Below are 27,288 nucleotides of genomic sequence, written 5' to 3' on the forward strand. Positions count from 1 at the left end.
CTGACTGATGAAATGTGGCAAGGATAGGGCAGAATCAATAAAGACTGTAAAACTGAAAAATACTATGGCATTGCATTACAGGTTTCTGTGAGAACCAAATACAATTATGTTCATGAAAATGCTCTATGAAAAAAAAAGAAGACTGTTTTTCTCTGGAATAAAAGCTACTCATCCTGGAAGGATATACTACTATATTTGACCTTGAATATATCTCATCGTTTTAAGACATTTATCTTCCTTTTGTATTCACAAGATTATAAAACCTTTAAGAGTACACAATGTGTCTACTGTTATGAAGCATGATAAAACCTTAACTGTTGTCTTAATTAGCACTTTCTCACTCACAGAAGAAACGATTATTGAACCTAATCCATCTATACACCACCAAAATACACACACACACACACACACACAGATACACAGAAATATATACACACTTATATAAATACATATACACATACACAACACTGTTTTGTGAATGTAGTCTTAGGCTGTGAACTCCCACAGCACATTTACTTTGCTTTATATTCCCAGGGTGTCTGGCAATGAGTGTTATAGGTACTCAAATATTTGTTGGACTAAAATGAACTGAACTGACAGGAATCTCACAGAGCTTATCAATGATTTCTGGTAGTCTTTATGTTTCCCTCTCCCAGTCTCAGTGCTCTTCTCACTGTTTATTAAATTTATACTGTAAAAGAATGAGATCCTAATATGGTTAAGAAGATAGAAAAAAGGGGACACCTGGGTGGCTCAGTTGGTTAAGCATCAGACTCTTGATTTCAGCTGAGGTCATGATCTCAGCAACCCCACATCGGGCTCTGAGCTGGGTGTGGAGCCTGCTTAAGATTCTCTCTCTGCCCCTCCCCACACCCTGCCCCTCTCCCTCTCTAAAAAAAAAACTAAAAAAAGAAAAATCAAAAAATATGATTGTCAATATATATGATCTATGGTGTGCCAGGAAATGTTTAACAAGTGGCTCAGGGTGGGGTGGGGTGTCTGATTTTCAATATTTGCCAATTTCCACGGCTTAAATACTCCCACCATGGCCTATTTCATGGTAACAACATGGTATCAACTAGTTCCCAAATTCCTGAAAATTTAACAACTGGCCCTCACAAACAAGCATAAGCCAGCTCCAACAAATCGCTAGATGCAATATTTAGATGCACAGCACGCATGATCTCAAACTCTGCTCTGCATTACTACCTTCTACATCCCCAAAGAAAAGTACAAAAGACAAGGAAAAGGGAAAATCCACACCCTATTCCCTTAAGGCCTTTACCTCCATCTATAAAGTAGTCTTCCTTTAAACTGGGCATCTGATCCAGCCCAGAAATTCCTTTTGCCTAGGCTAGTAACATTTGAAATTTTCTGATCATGCACTCCAATCAGTAAAAAATGTTTAAAAATATATCCCCAATATATGTTAATATATTTGTTTATAAGTTACATTGCAGCTACTATATATACCATATATACTAACAGTACAAATTATAAAACATACACAAAAAAACATAAACTTTAAAAGATAAAAATTAATACAAATGGAAAAGAAAAATTTCCCTCTTACATCCCAATGGACTATCTTACACACACCCCTGTGGTTTACAGTCTAGTTTAGAGATTACTAAAGTCATTATCAAAAGCAAAATGAATAGCTTCCTGGTCCTGTTTCCCTTTCCTGGACCTGGATCTTCCTATTCCAATGCTGAAAAAAGGCAAGTACCAACCATGGAAAAGAAAGGAGGTAAACGTTACCAAGGTCTTGAACAAAAATGGCCTACAGAAAAGCAAATCAGAGACCCCTTTTATAATACAAACTCCACAGGATTAAGACTCCCTGGGAATGAATCACTGGAGAGGCTCCAAAGACACCAACCTAACTGGAGTTTTTAACCCCATAAAAAGACATATCCTGGCCATCCATATCAACTCAAGCAAATAGAAGGGCTGGGAGGAAACATGAGTTTCCCCTAAGGACCAAACATGTCCTCCAAATAATTGTAATATTAATAAAATCTTAAGTTGGGAAATACAGAGTACAAAACTATGCCAGATACATATAAATCATATAGAATAAATATAGCTCTTCTTTTCTGTATGCAAGCTGTCCTCTGGCAAAGCACAGTTTAAGCCAAACATGCTAGTCCCAAATCAAAAACATTAACTTTGCTTAAAAAAAAAAAAAAAAATCAAGAAATGAAAAACAAAAACTCCTTATCAGGATCACAGAATACTGAAGACCTTCCTAAGGAAGATTTTACAAACATGTTTAAAAACACTTAATGATACTAAAGGCTTCTGAAGAAATGAGCCAGGTAAAGTGTTACTGCTTTTCCTTTCTTGTTGTCAATTTCCCTGTCATACATATAAAGCACTAAAGATGAATCTGCCTTCAACCCTGTTCCCTGAAAGAAGAAAAAGAAAAAAAAAAAACCACACAGAAACAGAAAAAAATTTTTCTGAGCTACCATTTCACCAAGACTAGCAATATTTGGGGCACCTGGGTGGCTCAGTCAGTTAAGCATTTGCCTTCGGCTCAGGTTATGATCCCAGGGTCCCGGAATCAAGCCCCAGGTCGGGCTCTCTGCTCAACAAAAGCCTGCTTCTCCCTCTCCCTCTGTCTTCTGCTCCACCTGCTTGTGCTCTATCAAATAAATTCAAAACATCTTAAAAAATAAAAAAGACTAGCAATATTTAACATGAAGGAATCAACCCCTTTTTAACTATTCTTTTCATCCTTTGATCCCTTATTACATAGTTGCTTCACACTGACTTAAGACTCAAAGCTTTGGCTGAAATGATAACCAACTTAAAAGATCCCCACACCTAAAAATTATCTACCTTCCCATCCACTGAATCTTCCGTTTCCTCCCTTCTTTAAGGAAGATGGGGTCTCTCCTCCCTGGTAACCAAGTGTCCTAATAAAAATTATTTTTAAAAATGTCTTACTGGCTCTTACTTCAATAAGGCTGCCTAAACACACATGATTATCTCTCTTCTGTCCAAATTCCCATTGAAATAACAAGAGAAGAAATGGTTTAAATCTAAATAAAAAACATAACCACACTAGAAAACAAAAAAGGATGCCATTAGCAGACAAGAGTTTTCACAAACTCTAGATCCATGATTCTCAAACATTAGCATGCATCAAAATCATCTATAGGGCTGGTTGAAACATAGATTCGAGCTAATATAACATTGTATGTTGAATACACTTTAATAAAAAATTAAATTAAATTAAATCAGGGAAATCCAAATCAAAACCTCAATGAGATATCACCTCACACCAGTCAGAATGGCTAAAATTAACAAGTCAGGAAATGACAGATGTTGGCGAGGATGTGAAGAAAGGGGAACCCTCCTACACTGTTGGTGAGAATTCAAGCTGGTGCAGCCACTCTGGAAAACAGTATGGAGGTTCTTCAAAAAGTTGAAAATAGAGCTACCATATGATCCAGCAATTGCACTACTGGGTATTTACCCCAAAGATACAAATGCAGGGATTCGAAAGGGTACGTGCACCCCTATGTTTATAGCAGCAATGGCCACAATAGCCAAACTGTGGAAAAAGCCAAGATGTCCATCGACAGATGAATGGATAAAGAAGATGTGGTATATATACACAATGGAATATTATGCAGCCATCAAAACGAATGAAATCTTGCCATTTGCAACAATGTGGATGGAACTGGAGGATGTTAGGCTGAGTGAAATAAGTCAATCAGAGAAAGACATGTATCATATGACTTCACTGATATGAGGAATTCTTAATCTCAGGAAACAAACTGAGGGTTGCTGGAGTGGTGGGCGTGGGAGGCATGGGGCGGCTTGGTGATAGACATTGGGGAGCACATGTGCTATGGTGAGCGCTGTGAATTGTACAAGACTATTGAATCACAGATCTGTACCTCTGAAACAAATAATACATTATATGTTTAAAAAAAAAAAGAAGCAGAAGATGAAGAAGATAGCAGGAGGGGAAGAATGAAGGGGAGGAAATCGGAGGGGGAGATGAACCATGAGACGATGGACTCTGAAAAACAAACTGAGGGTTCTAAAGGGGAGGGGGGTGGGAGGATGGGTTAGCCTGGTGATGGGTATTAAAGAAGGCACGTTCTGCATGGAGCACTGGGTGTTATATGCAAATAATGAATATCATGGAACACTACATCAAAAACTAATGATGTAATGTATGCTGATTAACATAATAAAAAATAAAATAAAATAAATTAAATCAAATTAAAAATAGGTTGTATAAAAAACACACAGACTGCAGGATTCCACCCTCATGGATTCTGATTCATTAGGTTTAGGATGGGCTCAAGATTTTGTATGTCTAACAAGTTCCCAGATGATGATGATTCTGCTGGTCTGAGGACCACATTACAAGAACCACCATGCTAAGTAAACAGAGATCACTAAAAGGAACAATTTTTTTATAAATTTTAATTAGCATCCTCAGAGAGATTCAAACGAATGATACAGCCATTGTTTTTCCAGTACTTGTAAAATAACAAAGAGTTCTAGAAACCTGGAAAACATAGAATTCCTGAATTTAAAAATAAAAATCAAAGGGCTAAATAACAACTAAAACCCAACAAAGCAAAGTTTTTCCAAAACTGTGGAAAACAGTCTAAGACATCTTCCAAAACATACAGCAAAAGACAAAGAGATGGAGATTATGAGAGACAAATTAACAAGCATAAAGGGTTAATAGCTATCTAATAGGTTTCTGGAGACAGAACAAACATACCACTTAAGTAATCAAGGAAGAAATTTCAAACCTTGATACCGCCTGGCTAATCTCCAACCAGGTAAAAAATTTTAAAGTCAACAATTGGACGCATATTTGTGACATTTCTAAACTTAAAAGACATAAAGAAAACTCTAAAAGCTTTGAGGGGAAAAACACAGGTTATTACAAAGCAATATGAATCAGACTAGCATCAAACATTTCATTAGCATGAGAGAAGAAAAAGGAATGTTGTTTACAAGGTTCAGAGATGCAATTATTTTGAACCTGGAATTCTACATCTAGTCAAATCAAATACAAAGGCAAAATAAAGACATCTTTGGAAATTTAAGAACTAAGAAAACTGAATTCCCATCCATATTTATTTCCTACTTCTACTGTGAGAAGTTATCACAGAACTCCAAAATGGGTTTCAATGAGCTAAAATTAAGGTGCTGGCAGAATTACATATCTTTTGGAAGCTCTAAGGAAGAATCCATTTCCTTGCCTTCTCTACCTTCTAAACGCTGCCTGAATTCTTTGACCCCTTCCATTTTCATCATTATCATTAGATGTACTCAGTACTTAAAAATTTCTTAGTTCCTTAAAGAAATGCAAGGGACTACAGCTACACTATATAGCCCCTGACAGAATAAATGAAAAATATGCTCTTTATCATTTCCTTAAAAAACATTTTAATCAATTAATATTTTTATTAATAAACACCTACCGAATCATTCGCTGCTAGTGCAAGTGCAAGGTTCACTGTAAGAAACAAAAAAAGTAATCAAATTTAGTAACTTTCTTCTACTAAAATTCAGTTTGCCTTCTAATATTTTCAATGTAATAACCAAAGCACAGAAATTTTTTAATGTATCTCCTTTACTTATAAAAAACAAAGACATGGAGAGAATACAGAAAGTAAAAAAGACAAAAAAGAGTAACATTCCAACATAAGCAATAGATGCCTGTCCTACAATTAACAGTTTAAACGATTCATTTTTATAACCTGTTATAATTTTGTTTAAATAATCTTAGTTTTTAAAAAACAATGTTACTGGTATATATAGTTCAATTATTTTCAAAAACATTTTGCCTAAAAAATATATACCTTTTAATAAATAAAAGTATATATGATCCTATTGCTTTTTAAAAATAAATGCTGATAGGGCACCTGGGTGGCTCGGTTGGTTAAGCGACTGCCTTCAGCTCAGGTCATGATCCTGGAGTCCCGGGATGGAGTCCCACATCGGGCTCCCTGCTCAGCAGGGAGTCTGCTTCTCCCTCCGACCCTCTTCCCTCTTGTGCTCTCTATCTCTCATTCTCTCTCTCAAATAAATAAATAAAATCTTTAAAAAATAAATAAATAAAATAAATAAATGCTGATAATGCAGGAATTCCAAATACCTAACTCACAAATACCTGCGTATGAAAGGCTGGACCACTCTGCAGAGGAAAGGGAAGAGGGTCAAAGGTAAGGCAGTAAAACATGTTCCCAAAACTGCTATTGCTAGTGAATCCTTCTTTACAGAAGGAAAGTAGTCCCAAAACCACCTTGAGCCCAGCAATAGAGATATGCTACATCTGAGATGAAGAGAGGTCCAAAGGTAACAAATTTCCAAGACTGATAAGTAGACTTTCATACTGTGAATCACATTTATTTAATAGAACAATGTTATAAATGATGCTGAGATTATTTCCCTTAAAGTAGTTAAGAGCAGGGGTACCTGGGTGGCTCAGTCGTTAAGCATCTGCCTTTGGCTCAGGTCATGATCCCAGGGTCCTGGGATCGAGCCCCACATCAGGCTCCCTGTTCAGCGGGAAGCCTGCCCTCCCCATCCCACTGCCCCTGCTTCCGTTCCCTATCTCACTGTCTCTCTCTGTCAAATAAATAAACAAAATCTTTAAAAAAATAAATAACTAAATAAAGTAGTTAAGAGCATAAATTTTCAAAGTAGACCTGGTTTCAAAGTAAATCCTAGTTCTACCACCTTCTATTATATAACCTTGAGTAAGATATTTTACCCCTAAATCTATTTTCCTCCTCTATAAAATGGGGATAATTCCTATTTCATAACTGTTGTGAGAATTAAATGAAATACTGATATAAAGTACTTAGCCTAGGACATGTCACTTGACAAATTAATTTTTATAAATTATCAAATAATTCTGAATTTCAGGTATATCATAGGTTAAACCATCTAACTATTAAGCAGAAACTTTTAAGAGACTACTTCATTTCAGTGTTAGGGTCTTCTCACATTTATACAATGGAATCACAGAGCATGTTTGTATTAACCATGTATCATCATTCTAACTGAAAAAAATTTCTAGCATACATATTCAAATGGGAAGAATTCTGAGATAGTTTGGAACATATATATAGTCCCAAACATGTATATAATGTGTCTATGTGTGTGTGTGTGTGTGTGTGTGTGTGTGTGTGTGTGTGTGTGTATATGAAAGAAATATAATACCAACAGAGTCACACAGAAACAACTTATTTCTAAGACTTATGTATGCAAATAGAGCTGTCAGAAAGAAGTAAAGGCCAGTTCTTTGGGACAGATGGTTTAATGCTAACAAAAAAAGCAAGGAAGGGGCATTTACTGAAACACCTACTATGTGTCACAACTGCATATTTTCTCATAGATTTTCCTATTTAAATGCTGTCACATTCCATGACAATAGAAGACCGCTAACCAAATACAAAAACAATGTTTTAAACAAGTACTAGCCTACAGACCCAACAAATTATACTGCATAAAACTCGAAGAACTTAGGGATATCATCATGAAAATATTCTCCATCTTTAACCAGTCCAAGTAATCACAGAGCATGCAAAGGAATTTCCATTACTGAAAACAAATAAATGTACTCTGAATTTTCAAAAAACAAGAGGTGGATTCTACAACCACAGACTAAAACCTTCTAAATTTTAAAAACAAAATATTAAGTAGATGGATTGTAGGCCCTTAGGAAAGAAAGTAAAAATGTGTAGCATATAGCATTAATTCATTAGGAATAATCACTAATCATTTTTTAATAATAATACAGTATCAAACAGTAATATTATAGGTCCATTATAACTATAATACTTGGTAAATCTTATTTTCTTCAAAACATCTGAAAAACTCTTCCACAATTACCTTCGGGTCAAAATGAGAAAAAAAATTAAGCTAATAAATTATATAGCTGGATTTGTAGCTGGCTGTACAACCATAAAACTGCTATACTGGGAAATTACTAAAAATGGCTTTTTAAGTGAAGACACAAGACCTTTAGTCACAGAACTCTGTACTAGCCCTTCTTATTTCAAAATGTCATTGATTTCAATGGAACTGAAGAATTTTAAGGTACATATATCCCCCAACTTTAGGTTAACAGTCTGGGAAAAAAATTGTAATTTAAAAGATCTTGTCAATCTAGAACTACATGAAAATCGACAAATAAAATACAATCGTCATTTTTTAAAAATCTCCTGCAAAAAAGATAGACTAGATAAGACCTGAATTAGCAGCCGTTCCTATTGAAATGACTGAAAATTAAATACAAGGCAATAACAAGATAAGAGTGTTTTATGACTCCAGGAGCGCCTGGGTGGTGCAGTCAGTTAAGAGACGGGCTCTTGATTTGGGATCAGGTTGTAATCTCAGGGTTGTGAGGTTGAGCCCTGAGTCGGGCTCTGCACTTAGTGAAGAGTTGCTTGCGATTCTCTCCTTTCAGTCTGCCCCTGCTGCTCATGCTCTCTTTCTCTAAAATAAATATATCTTTTAAAAAAAAGGGGGGGTGTTTTATGACTCCAAATTAATAATATAAGCTACTTCCGTTGTGCAGGATTGGAAGAAGGGAAGTCATTACCCTTTTACATTATTAACCTGTAATAAGAAATTTCTGTGGTTCCTGGGTAGCTCAGTTGGTTAGGCTCTTGATTTTGGCTTGGGTCCTGACCTCAGGGCCCTAGGATAGAGTCTGGCATCAGGCTCCATGCTCAGCAGGGAATCTGCTTGAGGATAATCTCTCTCCTCCCTCTGCCCCTCTCTTTCTCTCTCTCTCTCTCTCTCTCACAAATAAATAAATAAATCTAAAAAATTTTGAAAATTTCTTTTGAAAAATTGGGGGACTATCTGGTTATTAGTCTTGGATGGTAACTCTTTTATATCTGGTGGCATGTCTCCTATGAATCTGAAAGCAGCATTTCAGTCACAATGAAATCTACAATCAATTAAAAAGAGCCACCAAAAAATTCTCTGCTCCAGTATTATTATTATAAAAGATAAAAGATTAGATGATATTTTAAACAATTAAAACAATGTTAAACCTTCACAAATTTTCAAATATTTGATCAATGCTGATTTTATGAATGTTGAAAATTATATTATGGTTAAATGAAAAAAGGCCACAATAACATAAAAAGTCTCCTTGCAACTGTGTAGCTATATGTACATTGACAGACTGGGAAAGAATATCAAAGAACAAGTAATTTAGTGTTAAAGTTACTAAACGTTTAAGAAATAATAACAGCAACCAAATATTGAGCACTTACTATGTAGGAGACACTGGGCTAAGTGGTTAGCTTATTTAATTTACATGGCCACCCTATGAAAAAGGTTATCGTCATTGCCATTTTACAGTTAAGTAAACTGAAGATCTGATGGGCAATCTGATGGGGAATCTGACTTCCTTTTCCTCAGTTAAGGAGTCAAAGACCTGGCTATATACTTAGTTTTTTCAAACTGCTAACCTAAGTTCCTAATCACTACCAACTCCTGACACTACGGAATTTTACAAATAACTCTTTAAAAATCAAAACTGTAATTTTAATGCTGTGCACTTGCCAGTTGGCATAAATTCCTAATTGAGATCAGAATATCTTATAATACCTGCTGTAGTAGACTTTCCAACTCCACCTTTTCCAGAAGCCACAACTATAACTTGCTTTACACCTTCTATCGGTTTCTGCTTTGGAAGTCCTCGGGACATGATTTGTGCTCTTCTTTGTTTTAGGGTCTCACTGTCAGCACCAGATAACTTAAAAAAAAAAAAAAAAGTCTTAAAATAAGCCATCTCTATTATCATTCTGTTAAAGTAAAAATTCGGAGTTTGTAATAGGGCTTTCTTTTCTAGGTTAATTCTGCTGATCTCCATTTGTTAGGTCCTTTGTACCATCTACCTACTGCTATTGATCACAATCGTGGAAATACACTGTTTAAGCTGAAATTTATCTGCCAGGATACGCAGACGTTAAAAATGTAAAGTAAATAAACTGATTCTTTATGGAGTTAAATCCTCCACGTGTTTCCTTCTTTTTAACCTATTTTCTAAATAAACTAAAAGAGAAAACAATGCACAAGTCACACATCCATGTTCTAGACATCTGTTTCATTTCCCGCCACGCCTCGGCCTGGTCCTTCTGGGGGCCTGCTTGGAAAGTGGGGACGTCCAGCCAACTGGGGTCTCACTTTGCCGCCGAGTAGGCGGAGGCCCGTTAAGGTCTGAGGCGAGTCCACAGCAAGAGGTTATGCCGGGGCCCCTGCGGCCCTGCCGCCCCAGCATCTCCGTCCCTTCCGCCTCCCCCTGTCCAGCAGCACCACGAACCTGGCGCCGACAAACCAACACTCGGCTTCCCGCAAGCGGTACACTGGCCCCGCCACCACCCCGAAGCAATACCCCGCCAAAAATCAACAAACGCTGCCAACACCCCATAGCTCGGAACACTGCTTTAAGCCCAGCCCGGAAACCGTCGCGGCCGTCGTAGGGTGATGACGTCACGTAGTAACGCTCAGCTTCCTCTCCCTAGAGACGAGCCGCCTTTGAGTTTCTTCAGCCCGGCAACCCAATTTGTTAATGCAGTCCGGTTCGTAGCCAGGTACAAATATTTTACAGAGTTTAATCAAATATTTGTGAAGCGTTTTTCACATACCTCATCTGTTTGGCCCTGACAGAAATCCTCGGGTAGGTAGATACGAGACTCTTACTAGTATCCTCTTTTCAGTAGTAAGAAATGAGACTTGAAGTTTAGAGACTTGACTGAAAAGAAGTAGGAAATGGTAGAATTTGGGAAAATGACTCCAGGTTCTCAACTGCGCAGAATATGGTAACTTAAACATTCCCACTGTTAAGAATTTTGCTTTACCCCCACCCTGCCCGCGTGATCTACAATAATAGTGTATAATATATATATACATAATCAGAAATAGCTAAATCAGAAGGCAGGTCTAATTAAGCAAGTTTTGCTCAAGAAGAAAGTTAAGTGAGACAAAGCTTGAGGGAGAAGGTGGAATTGATTTTGGTATGAGGAATGAAGTATTCCTACCTCCAAAGCAGATGAGAGCAAATGAAGTAGCTGTACAAGAGAAAGCTAGAAAGCTGATACAGAAACCCAGACCCAGCAAAAGGATCAGTTAGGGTATAGGTTGACTTACTCTCACATATTCTCCATAATATTTTCTAAGGTTGATTTTAATTTCTTTTATTTGCTTCTTATCTGTAGAAAATTTGTTGTATAATCATTCAGTTTGTTTTGCTCTACTCTGTTCTTTAATTTTCTTGTCTTTACTACAGACATAACATTTCAATCTCAAATAGTTATTGTAAGGGTTAGATTTTTCCAACAAGTACATTTAATTAAATAAGCTCTGAGAAAAATTCAGTTCCTTGCTTTTTCTCCCCCAATCTCACATTATTGCTTCCTTTGGCTTATCACTTTCTTGTTTTCCAATATGTTTTCTCAGTTAATTTTATCAATTTTTATCTCCTCAATTTTTATAAATTATAAACCAAAACAATAGGTATAAGGAGAATGACTATCAGAATAATCCATTCACTAAACAAGAAATGCTGAATATCTGTTTCTGTCCAGGTAGCTTTTCAAGTTCTTCTAGACTTATAAAGATATTTACTGAGCAACTACTATGCACCAAGTACTACCCTAATCATAGGGTTGTCAACCCTGGACCAGATATAATCCCTCCATTCAAGAACTTTACCAACCAGTGTGAGAGACAGAATAAGTTAACTGACAGTTCAGCATGGTGTGATACGCATAGGAAAAAAGCACTGAGAGATACAGAATTACAAAGAAGGGGCACCCAAATCATTCAGGGAAGGCTTCTGGATAGGCTAACATCTAAGTTGAATCCTTAATGTGGGTAATGTGTAGGCATCAGCTGTGAGAAGAGCTAGAGGGTTGTGCAGAGGTAAGAAATGAACTGGTAAGAACTTCAAATGATCTTCAAGTCTTGCAAGTAGAGTGTAAGCAGGATGGTGCAGAGATGAGGATGGAAGTTGGCAAAGATGAAGGGTGCATAGATCAAAAAAGACTTAATATATCATTTAAAGGAATTTGGACTTTACCCTAAGGGAACCACAGAAGGGTTTAAAGTGAGAAAATAACATAATTAGATTTGTGTTTTAGAAATACTACTGATTACCAGGTAAAAAAAATGGTTGGGAGAGGTGTGACCAGAGTTAGGGAGATAGGAGGTTATTGTAGTAATTAATCCAAGAGAAATGTTTGCTTATAAAATAGATAATACCTACCTATAGGGTTGTTGCAAGGTTAAATTTAAAATAATGCATGTAGAAAATAAATAAATAATAAATATTAAAATAAAATAATTCATGTAGAATACCTATCACAAAGTACACATATTCAATAAATGTTAGCTATTGTGATGCTTATTGGTTATGTAGAGGTTTATGACATGGGCAACTAGATAAATGGCACTGACATTCTCTGAGAGATAACGTAAAGGGAGGAACAAGTAATATTTTTGTTTGTAGAATGAACAAATCATTAACTTGATTTACCCTTTCAGCAGATAGGATATCAGGAGAATCGTAGAGATGTCCATTATTTCTTCTCCAGCAACCACTGCCACAAACACACACACACACACACACACACACACACACACACACACACACACACCCATGGCTCCTTCTTAAAAGAATATTCTCCCTTTGCTCCTAAGAATTTCTAAGCCATTTGACCCCATCCCATGGTCACTAATTGGGTTAAAGACTGACACACAAAGTTGGACCAATTAGATTCTTTCTATATAAAACTTTAAAATAAGAGGGTGCCTGGGTGGCTCAGTTGGTTCAGCGACTGCCTTCGGCTCAGGTCATGATCCTGGAGTCCCGGGATCGAGTCCCGCATCGGGCTCCCTGCTCAGCAGGGAGTCTGCTTCTCCCTCTGACCCTCCCCCCTCTCATGTACTCTCTCTATCTCATTCTGTCTCTCAAATAAATAAATAAAAAAAATATTAAAAAAAAACTTTAAAATAAGAGATGTTACTCAATCTTAGTTTGCATTGGAACTGGTAAGGCTGAAGGGACTAATTTCTTCTTTGTGCACAGAGAAGCAGAAAAAGCTAATGCCAACAGAGAAGAATAAAGCAGACCATAAGAGATCATGTGTGCAGAGAGGGAGTGCACTGATTCATAATAGCTTTCCCATTCCTGATTCTAGTCCATAGTGAGGTTCAAGCTATACTTCCTATTCGTAGATCCATGAGATATACCTACAGCCATCCAATAAATTCTCTTTCTGCCTTGGCCTAATTTGGATGTGTTTCTATGTACTTATAACTATGGTAAGATATGTTTCATAATATTTATCAAGACTTTTCCCCCTATAACTCCTTGTACCTTATATAGCCCTTTCCCATTTTGATAAACTATGTGGCATCATTTTATGATACATAAAAATATTAGAGAAAAGAAATTATTTTCTTCGTTTTCAATTTTGAAAATTGGGACCTTTAAGGAGAATGGGGAAAGCTCTGGCAAAGACAATACCTTTGGGAGAACAACATGATACAAAAACATGATTTCTTACTTATATAAGTTAGGATTACATTGGCTGCAAGTAGCAGAAAACTCTATCATTGTCTTAAATAAGTAGGGATGTATTAGTCTCATGTGAAAATTTCATTGGTAGACTGTTCAGATCTGATACAGTGGCTCCACTGTGTTATGTACCAAATTCATTCTTTTGGTTCCATCATCTTGTTGTCCTTATTTTGTCCTCAAGATGGTGGCTGCACCTCCAGGCATCAAGGCTATGTTCCACACAGGAAAAGAGGAGAATGACAAAGATAAAAATGTTTCTCTAGTATGTTTGCCCTTTTGGCGGCGTGTGGGGGGCGGGGGGAAGCCACATACACACCAGACTGGCTAGAACCAGGTCACATGACCACCCCTAAAAGCAAGAGAAGCTGAGAAATCAAGCATTTACATATCTTTAACCTATAGATTAGAGGAAAGCAATGGGAAAAAAAATGATTGGAAATCGATATTGACTAAGCCAACTCAATATCTGTCCTAGAAAGACTATATAAAATTTTGTGGGATTATGGGGAATCAAGACAGTTAGAAGCAGGGGCACCTGGGTGGCTCAGATGGTTGGGCGTCTGCCTTCGGCTCGGGTCGTGATCCCAGGGTCCTGGGATCAAGTCCCGCATCCAGCTCCCTGTTCCTTGGGAGCCTGCTTCTCCCTCTGCTTCTCTCTCTCTCCCTCTGTCTCTCATGAATAAATAAAATCTTAAAAAAAAAAAAAAAAGACAGTTAGGAGCAAAGTGAGAACTTAGATATTCACAAGTTCTTAAGCCAGATATTGGTAGTTGGATAGCCCAAGAACATTCTCAACCCCCAATTTCCTTGCACCATACAACTATAAATGATAGAAATCCAAATACTTGCTAATCTAGACATAGTTTCACTTGCTAATTCTAGACATAGTTCTTGGCATGTATGGTATAGTTCTGGACAATGTGGTGTAAGGGAAATTTTCTGGGGGGGCTTCTGAGAAAGCTTTTGCTATAAAATAGAACATAACTGATGCTACTCCTTTTTCCCATCTTAACCATGGATATGACTGACACCTGGATGTGTGGCCGTCATCTGGTGAACATGAGAATCACAACGGTGACAGATACAATGACAGCCAACAGCTAAGGGTAATGAAGTGGAAATATGTCAGGAAGATGAATTCTTGTTCATATAGTTAAGCTATTGCGCCAGTACTGAACTGCATCTCCAGAGCTCTTGTTGTGTGAGATAATTAATTGTTTTAACCACTGTTGGTTTGGATTTTTGTTATTTGAAGTTAAAATTATCAGTACCTATTACAGATTCGAAGAAAGAACCTGATACACTGTGACTACCTCTCTCTTACTGAATCTCAGTAAAGAGGGGGACATCAGAGCCCCAAATCAGTGTAAGGGATGTAAGAACAACAGAATCAATGCCTCTATTACCAGTGTAGTGGCAGGACCATAGAATAAAAACAGTTGAGTGTTGTGTGTGGGCAGACAGTCTGAGAGAGCTCCTGCAAGAGTGGTTGAGAGAAAGTTGGTCTTTAAGAGAACTTAAGGTCAAGAATAAGGGAAGACTTGGCAACAATCTGCATGGTTAAGTATGTGGCATCTCAATCAATGCTGGTATAAATAGATAAAGACCTTGAGGATTAAAGGTCACATCACTATGTGGCCATCTGGACACTACATAGGCTCAGTCCTGGTTTCTACCACCCCAAGAGCAATGAATAAATAAGTACTGTTCAAAACAGACAGGATTCTTTTGAATGTCTCCTAACTATGAATACGGTAATACTTTGTATTATTTTCTAGAAAGCATGTATTTGTGTCTGCTAGATTCCCTCCCTCCACCCCCAAAAAAGATCCTCAGGTGACCACAGACAATCTGAAAATTCAGATTCCCACACAGAAGCAGTGCCTGCCTCATCCGCTGTCCATAAGCCTACTTATCAGCTGAGAACATGCTTCATTCCTTTGCTCAACTCACTAAGGAAAAAGAGTGTTATGAACAGTTTTCTGTCTCTTAAATATACTAACTAAAGCTTAGAAACTAGTACCAATTCCTTCAGTTTAAGGTTATTGTCTTCAACTGAACCTTTTATCCTGCGCAAAGGGCTCGCTGAAATGAAAATCTCACCCCTTCAATGGACCTGTCTAAATGACAGCCCCATTAATTGCCCTTACTTTGTCCTTTGGTGTGATTTGTTTCCAAATATCTCTGCTCATGACTAAACATGAAACTGTCTCTTACCTATATCTAATACAAATTTTCACATTGAAATATAAAGTATTTCTACTTAGGTAAATAGCTTCTCAGTGAGTCAGTCTCTGTAGGAAACCTCATCTAGGAAGGTTTCCCCATCAAAGACTTTCAGTACCTTAGCTCACGTAAACTAAGATGCTGTCAAAGAAACTCCCCATTCTTATTTTTAAAAAATTACATAAAGTAAATGTATGTATATTCTTAGACTAGATAAGCTTCTGACAAAAGGCCTCCCACTGACTAAAAATCCACCTCTAGAATGAGACAGGATGGGTTTCTAAATGCGAATATTCAAAGCTGGATAAATCATGGGTGATTTGGCATTTGAATTTCTGATTTATAAGATTGAACTGAATCCTTGGACAAAGGTCACAGGGCTCGAGTTATAGCTGAATATATTCTCTATTTACTGTTTAAGGCTTCAAAGAAGATCCTGTCCTGAAATAGAAGCCACACAATCAGAATTTAGAAAAAGTATTGTCACCCAAGACAAATACTTGCTACACACAGGGCCTTAGTATTCTTGTGCTTTTGCTTTTTTATTTCATTTTCTCCAAGTACCAAACGTATTCATTCAGCCAAGTCCTTCCTACCCTTCAATTCTATCCTAGAGATTAGAAGACTTAAGTCTCTACAAGACTTTGCTAAAACCTTACTTCATTCTGTATTCAGAAGAGAATCTTCCTGTGTACTTTAGAGAACACACCAAGGACAATGACAAAGCAGAGCCCCATCAAGATACCAAACCTTCACATCAGCTAATGTGAAGTTCTATTTTCTTCAGGGAAAAGGAGATAATATAGATTTTTGTCTGTTGTATGCTGCTACCAAAATGTGAAGATGTCCTCTATAATCATGTGGCTTACATAATATCTTAGACTACTTGGTGTTCTGATACCAAATCTTTTCAATTCATTTAATAATCTTTTCTATTTAGGATTTATTAACCATATGTACAGTTATTACACATGATATAAATATTGCAGCAAAAAATTTGTTCAATCCACTTATAAAAGTGAAGAGCTCCTACCAAACCACTATAATCTCTCAAAATACATCTGCATGCTGATTTAGAGCAATTCCTATTGGAGGCCATCTACTAACAATAACACAACAATTTAAACACTATTGAAATGACAATTACCAATCTCTTCCATCTCAGGCTTTTCTAGTTTTTGCTAGTCTTTAAAACAGATAAAAACATTTTTGCATAGAAAATATTCATTTGGGGCATAATTATTCTAAGTAGTTTAAAACTGGTATTTTGATTTGATTAGGAATATAAAGAGCTCTTTTAATTACCAGAAGTTCTGTCAATTACTCAAAGTCAAAGACTTTATTATATTAATGCCACATTGAATCTCTCTTGCAAATTTCTAATCATGTGCAAGAATTAGGGTTTTATTAAACTGAGGCTATTTATGTGAGGGAACATGCTGGCAATGTGCTGTTAAGAATGACATTTTTAATAGATATCAGTTACCAGTATAACAAAATGAACACCATTTGCTGATGCAGTACACTGTTTGCTGATGAAATGTATATACATATATTTTTCTCTAATGCTTTTCTGAAGTACAACTATTTGCCACTTTTCTGGGGCCTGATGTAGGGCTACCTCATATCATATTTGACAGTACTGGACAAATAGGAGAATAGCGGAAGAAGAAAATAATGTGCTTAGTAGTTGGTACTTATTAGTTTGTGATGCTGTATAGTTAACAGGAAATTCTGTTAAGCCAATCTCACCAATTCCTTCTGGATTATAGAATTAATTAAGAATGATTTCTTAGGGGGAACCTCTCTCTTTTTAGCTTATGTTATATGTCACATTAATCAGTTTTTTTCCAACAGACTCTAAGATGGCCCAGAATGATCCTTGTCTCTTGGTATTCACACCTTTTTGTAATCTGCTCCCTTTTAGTGTGACCAGGACCTATAAATTGGTTCTAACCAAGAGAATACAACAACAGTGATAGAATGTCACTACTGTGATTACAATATGTAAGACTGTAACTTCTGGCTTTCTAGGGGACCTCCTGGCTGGCTTTGACAAAGCAAGCTGCCATGTTATGAACTGCCTATGGAAAAAGCCATGTGGCAACGAACAGGTGACAGCCGGCAAAGAACTGAGGCCCTCAGTCCAACAGCCTGAAAAGAACTGAATTTTGCCAATAACCACATTAGATTGGAAGTAGATCCTTCCCAGGTGCGCTTTCAAATGAGACTCCAGCCCTGGATGACCCCTTGTTTGCAGCCTTGTGAAAGATCCTGAGGGGCGCCTGGGCGGCTCAGTCGTTAAGCGTCTGCTTTTGGCTCAGGTCATGATCCCAGGGTCCTGGGATCGAGTCCCGCATGGGGCTCCCTGCTTGGCAGGAAGCCTGCTTCTCCCTCTCCCACTCCCCGTTTGTGTTCTTGCTCTCACTATCTCTCTCTCTGTCAAATAAATAAATAAAATCTTAAAAAAAAAAAAAAGAAAGAAAGATCCTGAATCAAAGGACTCAATTAAGTTGTGTTCCCAGATTCCTGACCCATAGAAACCATGAGATAATAAATGTGTGTTTTTGGAGCACCTGGGTGGCACAGTTGGTTAAGCATCCAACTCGGGGTGCCTGGGTGGCTCAGTCGTTAAGCGTCTGCCTTCGGCTCAGGTCATGATAGCAGGGTCCTGGGATCGAGCCCCACATCAGACTCCCTGCTCAGCAGGAAGCCTGCTTCTCCCTCTCCCACTCCCCCTGCTTGTGTTCCCTCTCTCACTGTGTCTCCCTCTGTCAAATAAATAAAAAACTCTTTAAAAAAAAAAAAGCATCTAACTCTTGGTTTCCGCTCAGGTCGTGATCTCAGGGTAGCGAGATTGAGCCCCACATCAGGCTCTGAGTTCAGCTTGGAGTCTGCTTGAGATTCTCTCTCTCCCTCTCCTCCTCCCTCCTCCCCATCTTCTCTCTCTCACTCTCTCTCAAATAAATTTTTTTTTAAGTGTGTTGTTTAGGCTGCCAAGTTTATGGTAATTGGTCATGCAGCAATAGATAACTAATACTCACTAACCCAGATTTTAGTAATAATATAGTCAAGGTACAGTTTTTTTTTTTAAGGTTTAGTTTCTTGTAGGCAATTTTTTTAAATTATTAAGATATAATTGACATATAATGGCACTTTTTTGCCATATAAAAATATGCATATTTTGTTAAGAAATTAAATCCTTTGTGTATTTTGAACCTATGGTGAGAATTTTAAGTACTATTACTTGAGTATTAATAATTGTTATATTATGAAACCTCATAAAATAATATTTTAATATGAGATACTAGAGAATAGACACATGGAGGCAGTGAACTGAAGACTATCTTTGCTTCATAAATCAAGTTCTGTTTTTCTTAGTAACAACTGAACCCACCTTTTTTTTCTTCTAAGTAGGCTCCATGCCCAACATGGGACTTGAATGCATGACCCTGAGATCAAAAGTCCCATACTCTACCAACTAAGCCAGCCAGGTTTCCCCTTGAACCCACTTTTGGTAACAATTTCCCCTTCTAGTGAAAGAAAAATTAGTGTTACAGTTCTACTCCTTTTGCTCTTCTCTCAATGATCAAAATAGTTTCTCTTCAGTTATGTAAGAAATTAGAGTTGCAATTTCATTATCTACATTAGCAGTTCATCATCATTCTTAAGTAATTGCACTAATCTGGATACAAGTATAAAGAAAACAATTTTTTGTACTTAATGTATAAATAAAAAGTAACACAAACAAGAATTTTCCAATGATATTCTAAATAACATCTAACTGCAAAGTTGTAAATCAGCCCAGTTGATGAAAGATGATTCAGTACACAAGAAGCTGTCTACACCCCAGGAAAAATATAATAATGCCTATTAGAATCTTTGGAGAAAAACCAAGTCAATACTGCAGAGAATTCTGAAGAATTTATCTCTAAAAATATTTTCATAGACTCTCCATTGAGCCATATCTGTACAATTATTGTTATTTACTGAATTTTATATCTGAAAGATTTTCAAAGCATTTTCACACATATTATCCTTTCAGGTTTCACAACTGCCATGAGATTGACAGGGAAGTTATTATTGTCCCATTTCTAGATAAGCAAATGAAATATTGGAGATGTTGATTTATTTGTTTTAGGACAAATTGTTGAAAGCAAAATGGAAATACAGCTATCTCATTACCTTTATAGGAATATTGTTTAAAAAAAAAAAACAATATTCCATTTGGACCAGCTATCATAGGAGAAGCCCCTGGGCAAAATAGCACCACCTTTTTAGGAAGAAATCTAGATACCTACTTGACTAATTCAGTAGGCATTTCCACCTCTGAGCTTCCCATACAAATTTGGGCTTCACTAGCTTTAGTTAAAAGTAATTCATTTCAGAGACCCATAAACATATTTAATGGCATTCTCTTGAACTGCATTGAAATCACATTTTAATTTTTAAGGTATTCAAATTTTCATTAAAATATCATTCATGTCCCATTTATAATAGTTTATAATCCTCTGCCCTTCATAATTTTATCATTCCTTGAAATTCTTTCTCAAACCCTACTTCTTCCATTAAGCCTTCTCTGATAATTTCATCAAGTATTTATCTTCACCTTCCTTAACTGTTGTGAACATTTTGTTTAACAAAGCATGAATTTAAGGTGAAATTTGATTGCTTTCATTTTATACATTTAAGTTAGCAAAGCTAGCCTATTTCAGGTCTCTCTTATAAAACCTGCTCTCTGGTACAGTTCAGTATTGCCATAACACAGCCATATTTATTTAAAATGAAGCACAATATTACTTCTATGTACATCCATACCACTTTATCCTAAAATCTATCCAATTTGGAATATTATTACATATTGCCTTTTACTGTTTTCTAATTGCATCTTCTCTTACACAGGACTCTATGGTATTTGAGGACCAGAGCTATATCATAATGGTAATTTATATCATCTATACATAGCCTAGTGCCAGGCACATATAGGGGCATGGGAGTTACTGACTAGTTAGCTATTATCACAGGAATACATGGTGAGAAATATCAGTGGAGGGGCGCCTGGGTGGCTCAGTTGGTTAAGCATCTGCCTTCAGCTCAGGTGATGATCCTGGAGTCCCGGGATCAAGCCCCAAGTTGGGCTCCCTCCTCACTGGGGAGTCTGCTTCTCCCTCTCTCTCTGCTCCTTCCCCTGTCTGTGCTCTCTCTCTCTGTCAAATAATTAAATCTTAAAAAAAAAAAATATCAGTGGAGTAGAGAGGTTGAGAAGCCTGGAATACTGTCAGAACTCTGCTACTAAGTAGCTATCTGATCTTGGGCAAATCATGAAACTCTCTATTTCTTCATATACAACATGAAGAGATTAAACATTCTGTAGATTTACTTTCCAAGCTCATACTGAAGAGAACAAGGTTGTGTAATTTCACTTCTCCTAAAATAATTTAGAGAAAAATCAAGGCAAAATAGTTTAGAGATGCTGCAGACCAGAAAAAGCACAAAGTTTATTGCCTTCCTTAAATAGGACATAAATCAAAGAGTTATATAGGGGTTTTTCACATTTAGAATCACTAGTTCATCTTAGAAGCGGTTTCTATTCTGTTTCTTGGGACATAGATTTTTTTTTTTTAAGATTTTGTTTATTTATTTGAGAGAGAGCATGAGAGGGGGAAGGGTCAGAGGGAGAACCAGACTCCCCGCTGAGCAGGGATCCCAATATGGGGACCCGATCCTGGCACTCCAGGATCATGACCTGAGCCAAAGGCAGCCGCTAAACCAACTGAGCCATCCAGGTGCCCGGGACCTAGATTTTTTACTTTTCATGCACCAGAGAGTCTGCAACTCTAACCCCAGGTTCTGCCAGAGAAATTACTGTCCAGAGTCCCTTCTAAGTAAACAATACAAAATGGAAGAAACAGATTATTATAGGCTCTCTTTTGGCCTAGATCATAGAAGACTGATTAGACCCTATTTTCCTTCTTGACAAAGTATTAAAATATGCCAACTTACGTAAATAACTATTTTCAAAAATATCAAAACTAGGGACACCTGGGTAGCTCAGTCGGTTAAGTGTCTGCCTTGGGCTCAGGTCTTGATCCCGGGGTCCTGGGATTGATTGAGTCCTGCATCAGGCTCCTTGCTGGGCAGGGAGCCTGCTTCTCCCACTGCCTGCTGCTCCCCCTGCTTGTGTGCTCTCTCTCTCTCTCTCTCTCTCTCTAACAAACAAAATCTTTTTTTAAAAATGAGTGTATGTGTATATATATATATGTATATATCTCAAAAATATCAGATGTTTCTTTCATCACGTCTAAATCATCAAAATCCCAGTCATAATCCCAATTAACAAGTTGACTCTATATGGAAATTCAAAGGACTTAAAATACTCAAAACACTCTTGAAAAAGAACAAAATCGGAGGGCTCACACTTTAAGACTTACAATAAACTACAGTAATCAAAACAGTGTAGTAATGGCATGAGGCTCAACAAATAGACTAATACAAGAGAGGGGCACCTGGGTGGCTCAGTCGTTAAGTGTCTGCCTTTGACTCAGGTCATGATCCCAGGGTCCTGTGATGGAGCCTCACATCGGGCTCCCTGCTCCGTGGGAAGCCTGCTTCTCCCTCTCCCACTCCCACTGCTTGTGTTCCCTCTCTCCCTGTCTCTCTCTCTGTGTCAAATAAATAAATAAATAAATTATTAATACAAGAGAATAGAGAGGACAGAAATAGATCCACACTTAAAGTTTTTTTTGTTCTTCAAAAAGGTGCCAAAGCATCCAATCAGGTAACGAAGATCTTTTCAACAGTGTTACTCAAATAACCCATGACTCTCACCCAACATCATCAAGGTTGACCATAAACCCATTGACTTAGGAGTAATCACAAGTTTCTTAAATGGGCCATAGAATGCAATAGCCATTAAAGAAAAAATTGAAAAATTAGACTTGATCGAAATTTGTAACTTTTGCTCATCAAAAGACACCATTAAAAAAAAATGAATAGCCAAGGGGCGCCTGGATGGCTCAGTCACTTAAGAAGCTGACTCGTTTTGGGCTCAGGTCATGATCTCAGGCTCATGAGACTGAGCCCCCTGTCAGGCTCTGTCCTCAGTACAGAGTCTGCTTGAGATTCTCTCTTCCTCTCCCTCTGCCCCTCCTGCTCATGCACTCTCTATATAAAATAAAAAAATAAATCTTTAAAAAAAAATGAATAGCTAGGCCACAGACAGAAAATAGTCACAAAACATGTATCTGATAAGGGCTGGTATCTAGAACTGCACTGCCCAATATGGTAGCCATTAGCCAATGTAGCTATTTCAATTTAATTAATTAAAATCAAATACAATTAAAAATACACTTCCTCAATTTGCACTAGCCACTTTTTACAATAAACATATTGGATTATGCAGAAAATTCAACTGGACAGCCCTCATCTAGAATATAAAAGAAATACCACTACTCGCAATAAAAGACAATCCAATAGAAGATAGACAAAGTTTGAAAAGATGTTTCATAAAAGTAAAATAAGTACACAAATACAAGAAGCCAATAAGTACATGAAAAATGTACTCAACATAATCAGGGAAATGCAAATTAAAATTACAGGGATATATCAGTCACTACATACCAACTAGGATGTCTAAAATTTAAAGGAATGACAAAACCAAACATTGACAAGGCACTTTCTTATATTATTGAGGTAGATTTAAAATGGTATAACCACAGGCGCTGGGTGGCTCAGTTGGTTAAGCGACTGCCTTCAGCTCAGGTCATGATCCTGGAGTCCCGGGATCGAGTCCCACATCAGGCTCCTTGCTCAGCAGGGAGTCTGCTTCTCCCTCTGACCCTCTTCCCTCTCGTGCTCTCTATCTCTCGTTCTTTCTCTCTCAAATAAATAAATAAAATCTTAGGGAAAAAAAGGGTATAACCACTTGGAAAAATAGTCTGACATTAGAAGACTTAAACATACACCTACCCTATGACCAGCAATTCTACTCCTGGGCATTTACCCAAGAAAAATGAAAACATGTCCCACAAAGACTCAAATGCAAGTGCTCATAACAGCTTCATTCATAAAAGCCCCAAACTGAAAATAGCCCAAATGTACATCAATAGAAGAACAGATTTTCAAATTGTGTATTTATAAATAAAAGGCAAGCAGAGGAACAAATGTGCAACAACATAGATAAATCTCAAAAACATTATGCTAGTGAAAGAAACCTAACACATGAAAGTACATACTGTATGATATCATTTATATGAAATTCTAGAACAGGCAAAACTAATCCATGGTAGAGAAAAAATTAGAACAGTCATTGCCTCTGGAGGAGGTGGAGGCAGGGATTATTTGGAAAGGGACATGAGGGAACTTTCTCAAGTGATGGCATGTTCTACATTGTCATAGTGGTTTGGGTTACCCATGCGTATGTGTCAAACTCAGCAAATACACACATAAGATTTGCACATGCTATTATATGTAAATTTTACATTTTAACAACTGTATTGAACTCTAGTTATTGATACATATGCTGAAGTATTTAGGGAGAAGTATAATGATGTCTGCAATTTACTTTAAAATGCATCAAAAAATAAGATGGGTTTAAAAAGGGCACCTGGGTGGCTCAGTCGTTAAGCGTCCGCCTTCGGCTCAGGTCATGATCCCAGGGTCCTGGGATCGAGCCCTGCATCGGGCTCCCTGCTCCGCGGGAAGCCTACTTCTCCCTCTCCCTCTCCCCCTGCTTGTTTTCCCTCTCTCACTGTCTCTCTGTCAAATAAATAAAATCTTTACCAAAAAAATTTAAAAAAGAAATGATTAGATGGGCAGATATGTGGTAGAGCAATAGAGTAAAAAGTTAATAGTAAAATCTAGGTACTGTGAATAGATTGCACTGTAAAATTATTTCACTCTAAAATTCTTTCAACCCTGTTATATGTCTGAATTTTTCATAATAAAATGTTGGTGAGAAGAAAAGGTATCCCAGGGCTTCCAGAGATAGAATTCCAGTGTTATGTCTCCAAAATACAAATTGAGACAAAAAATCATGAAGTCAAATCATGTTTTCTCTTGCTCTTTTCCATAGCTTCATCCTTCAGTTCCCTGAGCTTCACTTCTCTATCTCATATGAGATAATTCCATCCTCAGGAATTCTGAATGTTACTAAAAAGGAAACATTCAGGGTCCTTACAACTGCAATTTTTACTTAAAGCTCTGTTTTTATCTTCTGTACAAGAGAATGGACAAACTCTGATTTATAGTTTCCAGATCTTGGTAATCTCATCCAAATCAAAATGGGAATGAGCACTGACTGGTAATATTATTTCCAAAAATAAAGTTAAAACAGGACTCAGGAGAAAAGAAAATGGTTTAAAAGAATGTAGGTAACACCATTCTCCAATAAAAAGGAACCACTAATCCTTGGAGAAATGGTTGATGCTAGGACTGATGCAGGAAATACACAAGATGAGATTGGAGCATATGTAGTGCCAGAAAGTAAGGAAGTGCTTTTCAAAGAAAACAAAACAAAAATAACATAGTGATGGGAGTATGTCAAAGGGACAAAGGATCCAACTAAAATAGCTCCCAATGGCCAAAGCTGGAAAAACTTGAGCAGTAAAATAAAGTACTGTTAAATTATAATCAAAAGTATAAACTATGTATAAAGCCATACTGATGTAAATCATGAATAAATAAATGTGGGGAAAGAGATAAATCTCTTTCCAAATTCCAATTCCAAATAATTTAATGTAGATGCTTCCCTCTCAAAGAGGTTGAGCATAACACTCCATACCTTAAGTGCACATAGTGACTTTCTTCCAAAGAGTACACTAGAAAAAGAGTGGAGAGGAAGAAACTCTACTCTGACAAACACTACCTCAGCCAGGTGATTAAAGTCAACATAAATGTGGTAAGTCATGTTGATAGTATGTAACTGTTGTGATATTTAAAAAAAAAAAAATTGACTGGCTTTCATCCCTGGTTCCTGAGAGCAGACTCTGAAGTTCTTGGAATTTCCCAAGTAATAGAATCTTTGTCATCTATAAGCCCCTTGGACCACACCTGAGTTTATGCTAACAAAAGGACTTATGATGGAAGCTGGCCATGTCAGAGAGACCAACCATGTGATTAGAGTTGGGGCTTTCAGCCAAGCCCAACCTCCTCCATGGAGGGGAGGTATACTGGAGATTGAGTTCAATCACATGGCTAATGATTTAATCAATCGTGCCTATGTAATGAAACCCCAGTATAAACTCTGAACACCAAAGCTCAGGACCTTCCTGGATGGTGAACACATGCCATGCCAGAAGAGTGACACACCCTGATTCCATGGAAAAAGGGCATAAAAGCTCTGTTTTATAGCCTCTTTTTATAGCCTTTCGAATAAAACTGGAATTGTAAGTATATGCTTAAGTAAGTAAGCTCTTTCCCATTCTTGCTTGGGACTGTGCCCTTAATCCAGAATCTGTGCTAACTCCAGGTAGTTAGCATCAGAACTATATTGCAATATTGCAATACTCTTGATATGGTGTGATGAAAATGGCATTTTATCTCCATGGTCTTCCTCCCAAAACCATCACCCCAGTCTAACTGTGAGAAAAACATCACAGAAATCCCAGTTGAGGGACATTCTATAAAACAGCTAATTAGTACTCCTTAAAATTATCACAGTCATCAAAAACAAAGAAAGTATGAGAAACTATCATAGCCAAGTAAGGAGACATAATGATTAAATACAATGTCATTAGGGCCGCCTGGGTGGCTCAGTCGGTTCAGGGTCTGCGTTTGGCTCAGGTCATGATTTCAGGGTCCTGGGATCGAGCCCCACGTCAGGCTCCCTGTTCAACGAGGAGCCTGCTTCTCCCTCTCCCTCTGCTGCTCCCCCTGCTTGTGCACGTGCTCGTGTGCTCTCTCTCTCTCTGTCAAATAAATTAAAATCTTTAAAATATATATAAATAAATAATAAAATATAAATATAATGTCATATCCTAGATAGGATCCTGGAACAGAAAAAACATAATAGGTAAAAACTTAGGAATCCTAAATTAAGTATGGACTTTAAAAATAATTCATCAATACATGGTGCCTGGGTGGCTCAGTCAGTTAAGCATCCAGCTCTTGGTTTCAGCTCAGATCATGATTTCAGGGTGGTGGCACTGAGCCCCACTTTGGGCTCCACATTCAGTGGGGAGTCTGCTTCTCTCCCTCTCTCTTCCTCTGCCCCTCTCTCTCTCTAAAATAAATAAATCTTTAAATAATAATAGTAATAATGTATCAATTTTGGTTCATTAATTGTGCAAAAGTGTAATGTACAAAGGTTAGATATTTGTAATAAGGAAAAGTGGGTGTGGAGTATATGAAAACACTGTACAATCTTTGCAACTTTTCCATAAATCTAAAACTATTCTAAAATTTAAAATCTATTTTAAAAAAGGAACATAGAAGAAAAATCAAAGTGGATATCTTATAACCTAGAA

The 27,288-nt window shown here is 37.3% G+C and overlaps 2 protein-coding genes across 15 annotated transcripts in view; one reads left to right on the forward strand and one right to left on the reverse strand.

The window, feature by feature from the left end:
• NUBPL (nucleotide binding protein like) overlaps window positions 1-10,455 on the reverse strand; it is a 279,513-nt gene extending 269,058 nt beyond the window's left edge. For all 6 annotated transcript variants that reach the window (XM_027571567.2, XM_027571565.2, XM_027571564.2 and 3 more), the window contains exons 1-3: window positions 10,337-10,455; window positions 9,622-9,769; window positions 5,469-5,503 (exon numbers count right to left, since the gene is read on the reverse strand). In XM_027571567.2, coding sequence (XP_027427368.1) covers window positions 5,469-5,503; window positions 9,622-9,769; window positions 10,337-10,444 — 291 coding nt within the window. In that variant the 5' untranslated portion in view covers window positions 10,445-10,455. The remainder of the gene's footprint in view (window positions 1-5,468; window positions 5,504-9,621; window positions 9,770-10,336) is intronic.
• A 43-nt stretch (window positions 10,456-10,498) lies between these two features.
• GPR33 (G protein-coupled receptor 33) overlaps window positions 10,499-27,288 on the forward strand; it is a 56,829-nt gene continuing 40,039 nt past the window's right edge. For 5 of the 9 annotated variants that reach the window (XM_027572819.1, XM_027572828.1, XM_027572826.1 and 2 more), the window contains exons 1-2: window positions 10,509-10,607; window positions 17,858-18,035. The gene's annotated coding sequence lies outside the window, so the exon portion shown is untranslated. Of the gene's footprint in view, window positions 10,694-17,857; window positions 18,036-27,288 lie in introns of all 9 variants that reach the window. The other 4 variants (XM_027572821.1, XM_027572820.1, XM_027572831.1 and 1 more) reach the window with 4 other exon arrangements.

This window comes from Zalophus californianus, chromosome 6 (genome assembly GCF_009762305.2).
Source record: "Zalophus californianus isolate mZalCal1 chromosome 6, mZalCal1.pri.v2, whole genome shotgun sequence".
NCBI lineage: Eukaryota > Metazoa > Chordata > Mammalia > Carnivora > Otariidae > Zalophus > Zalophus californianus.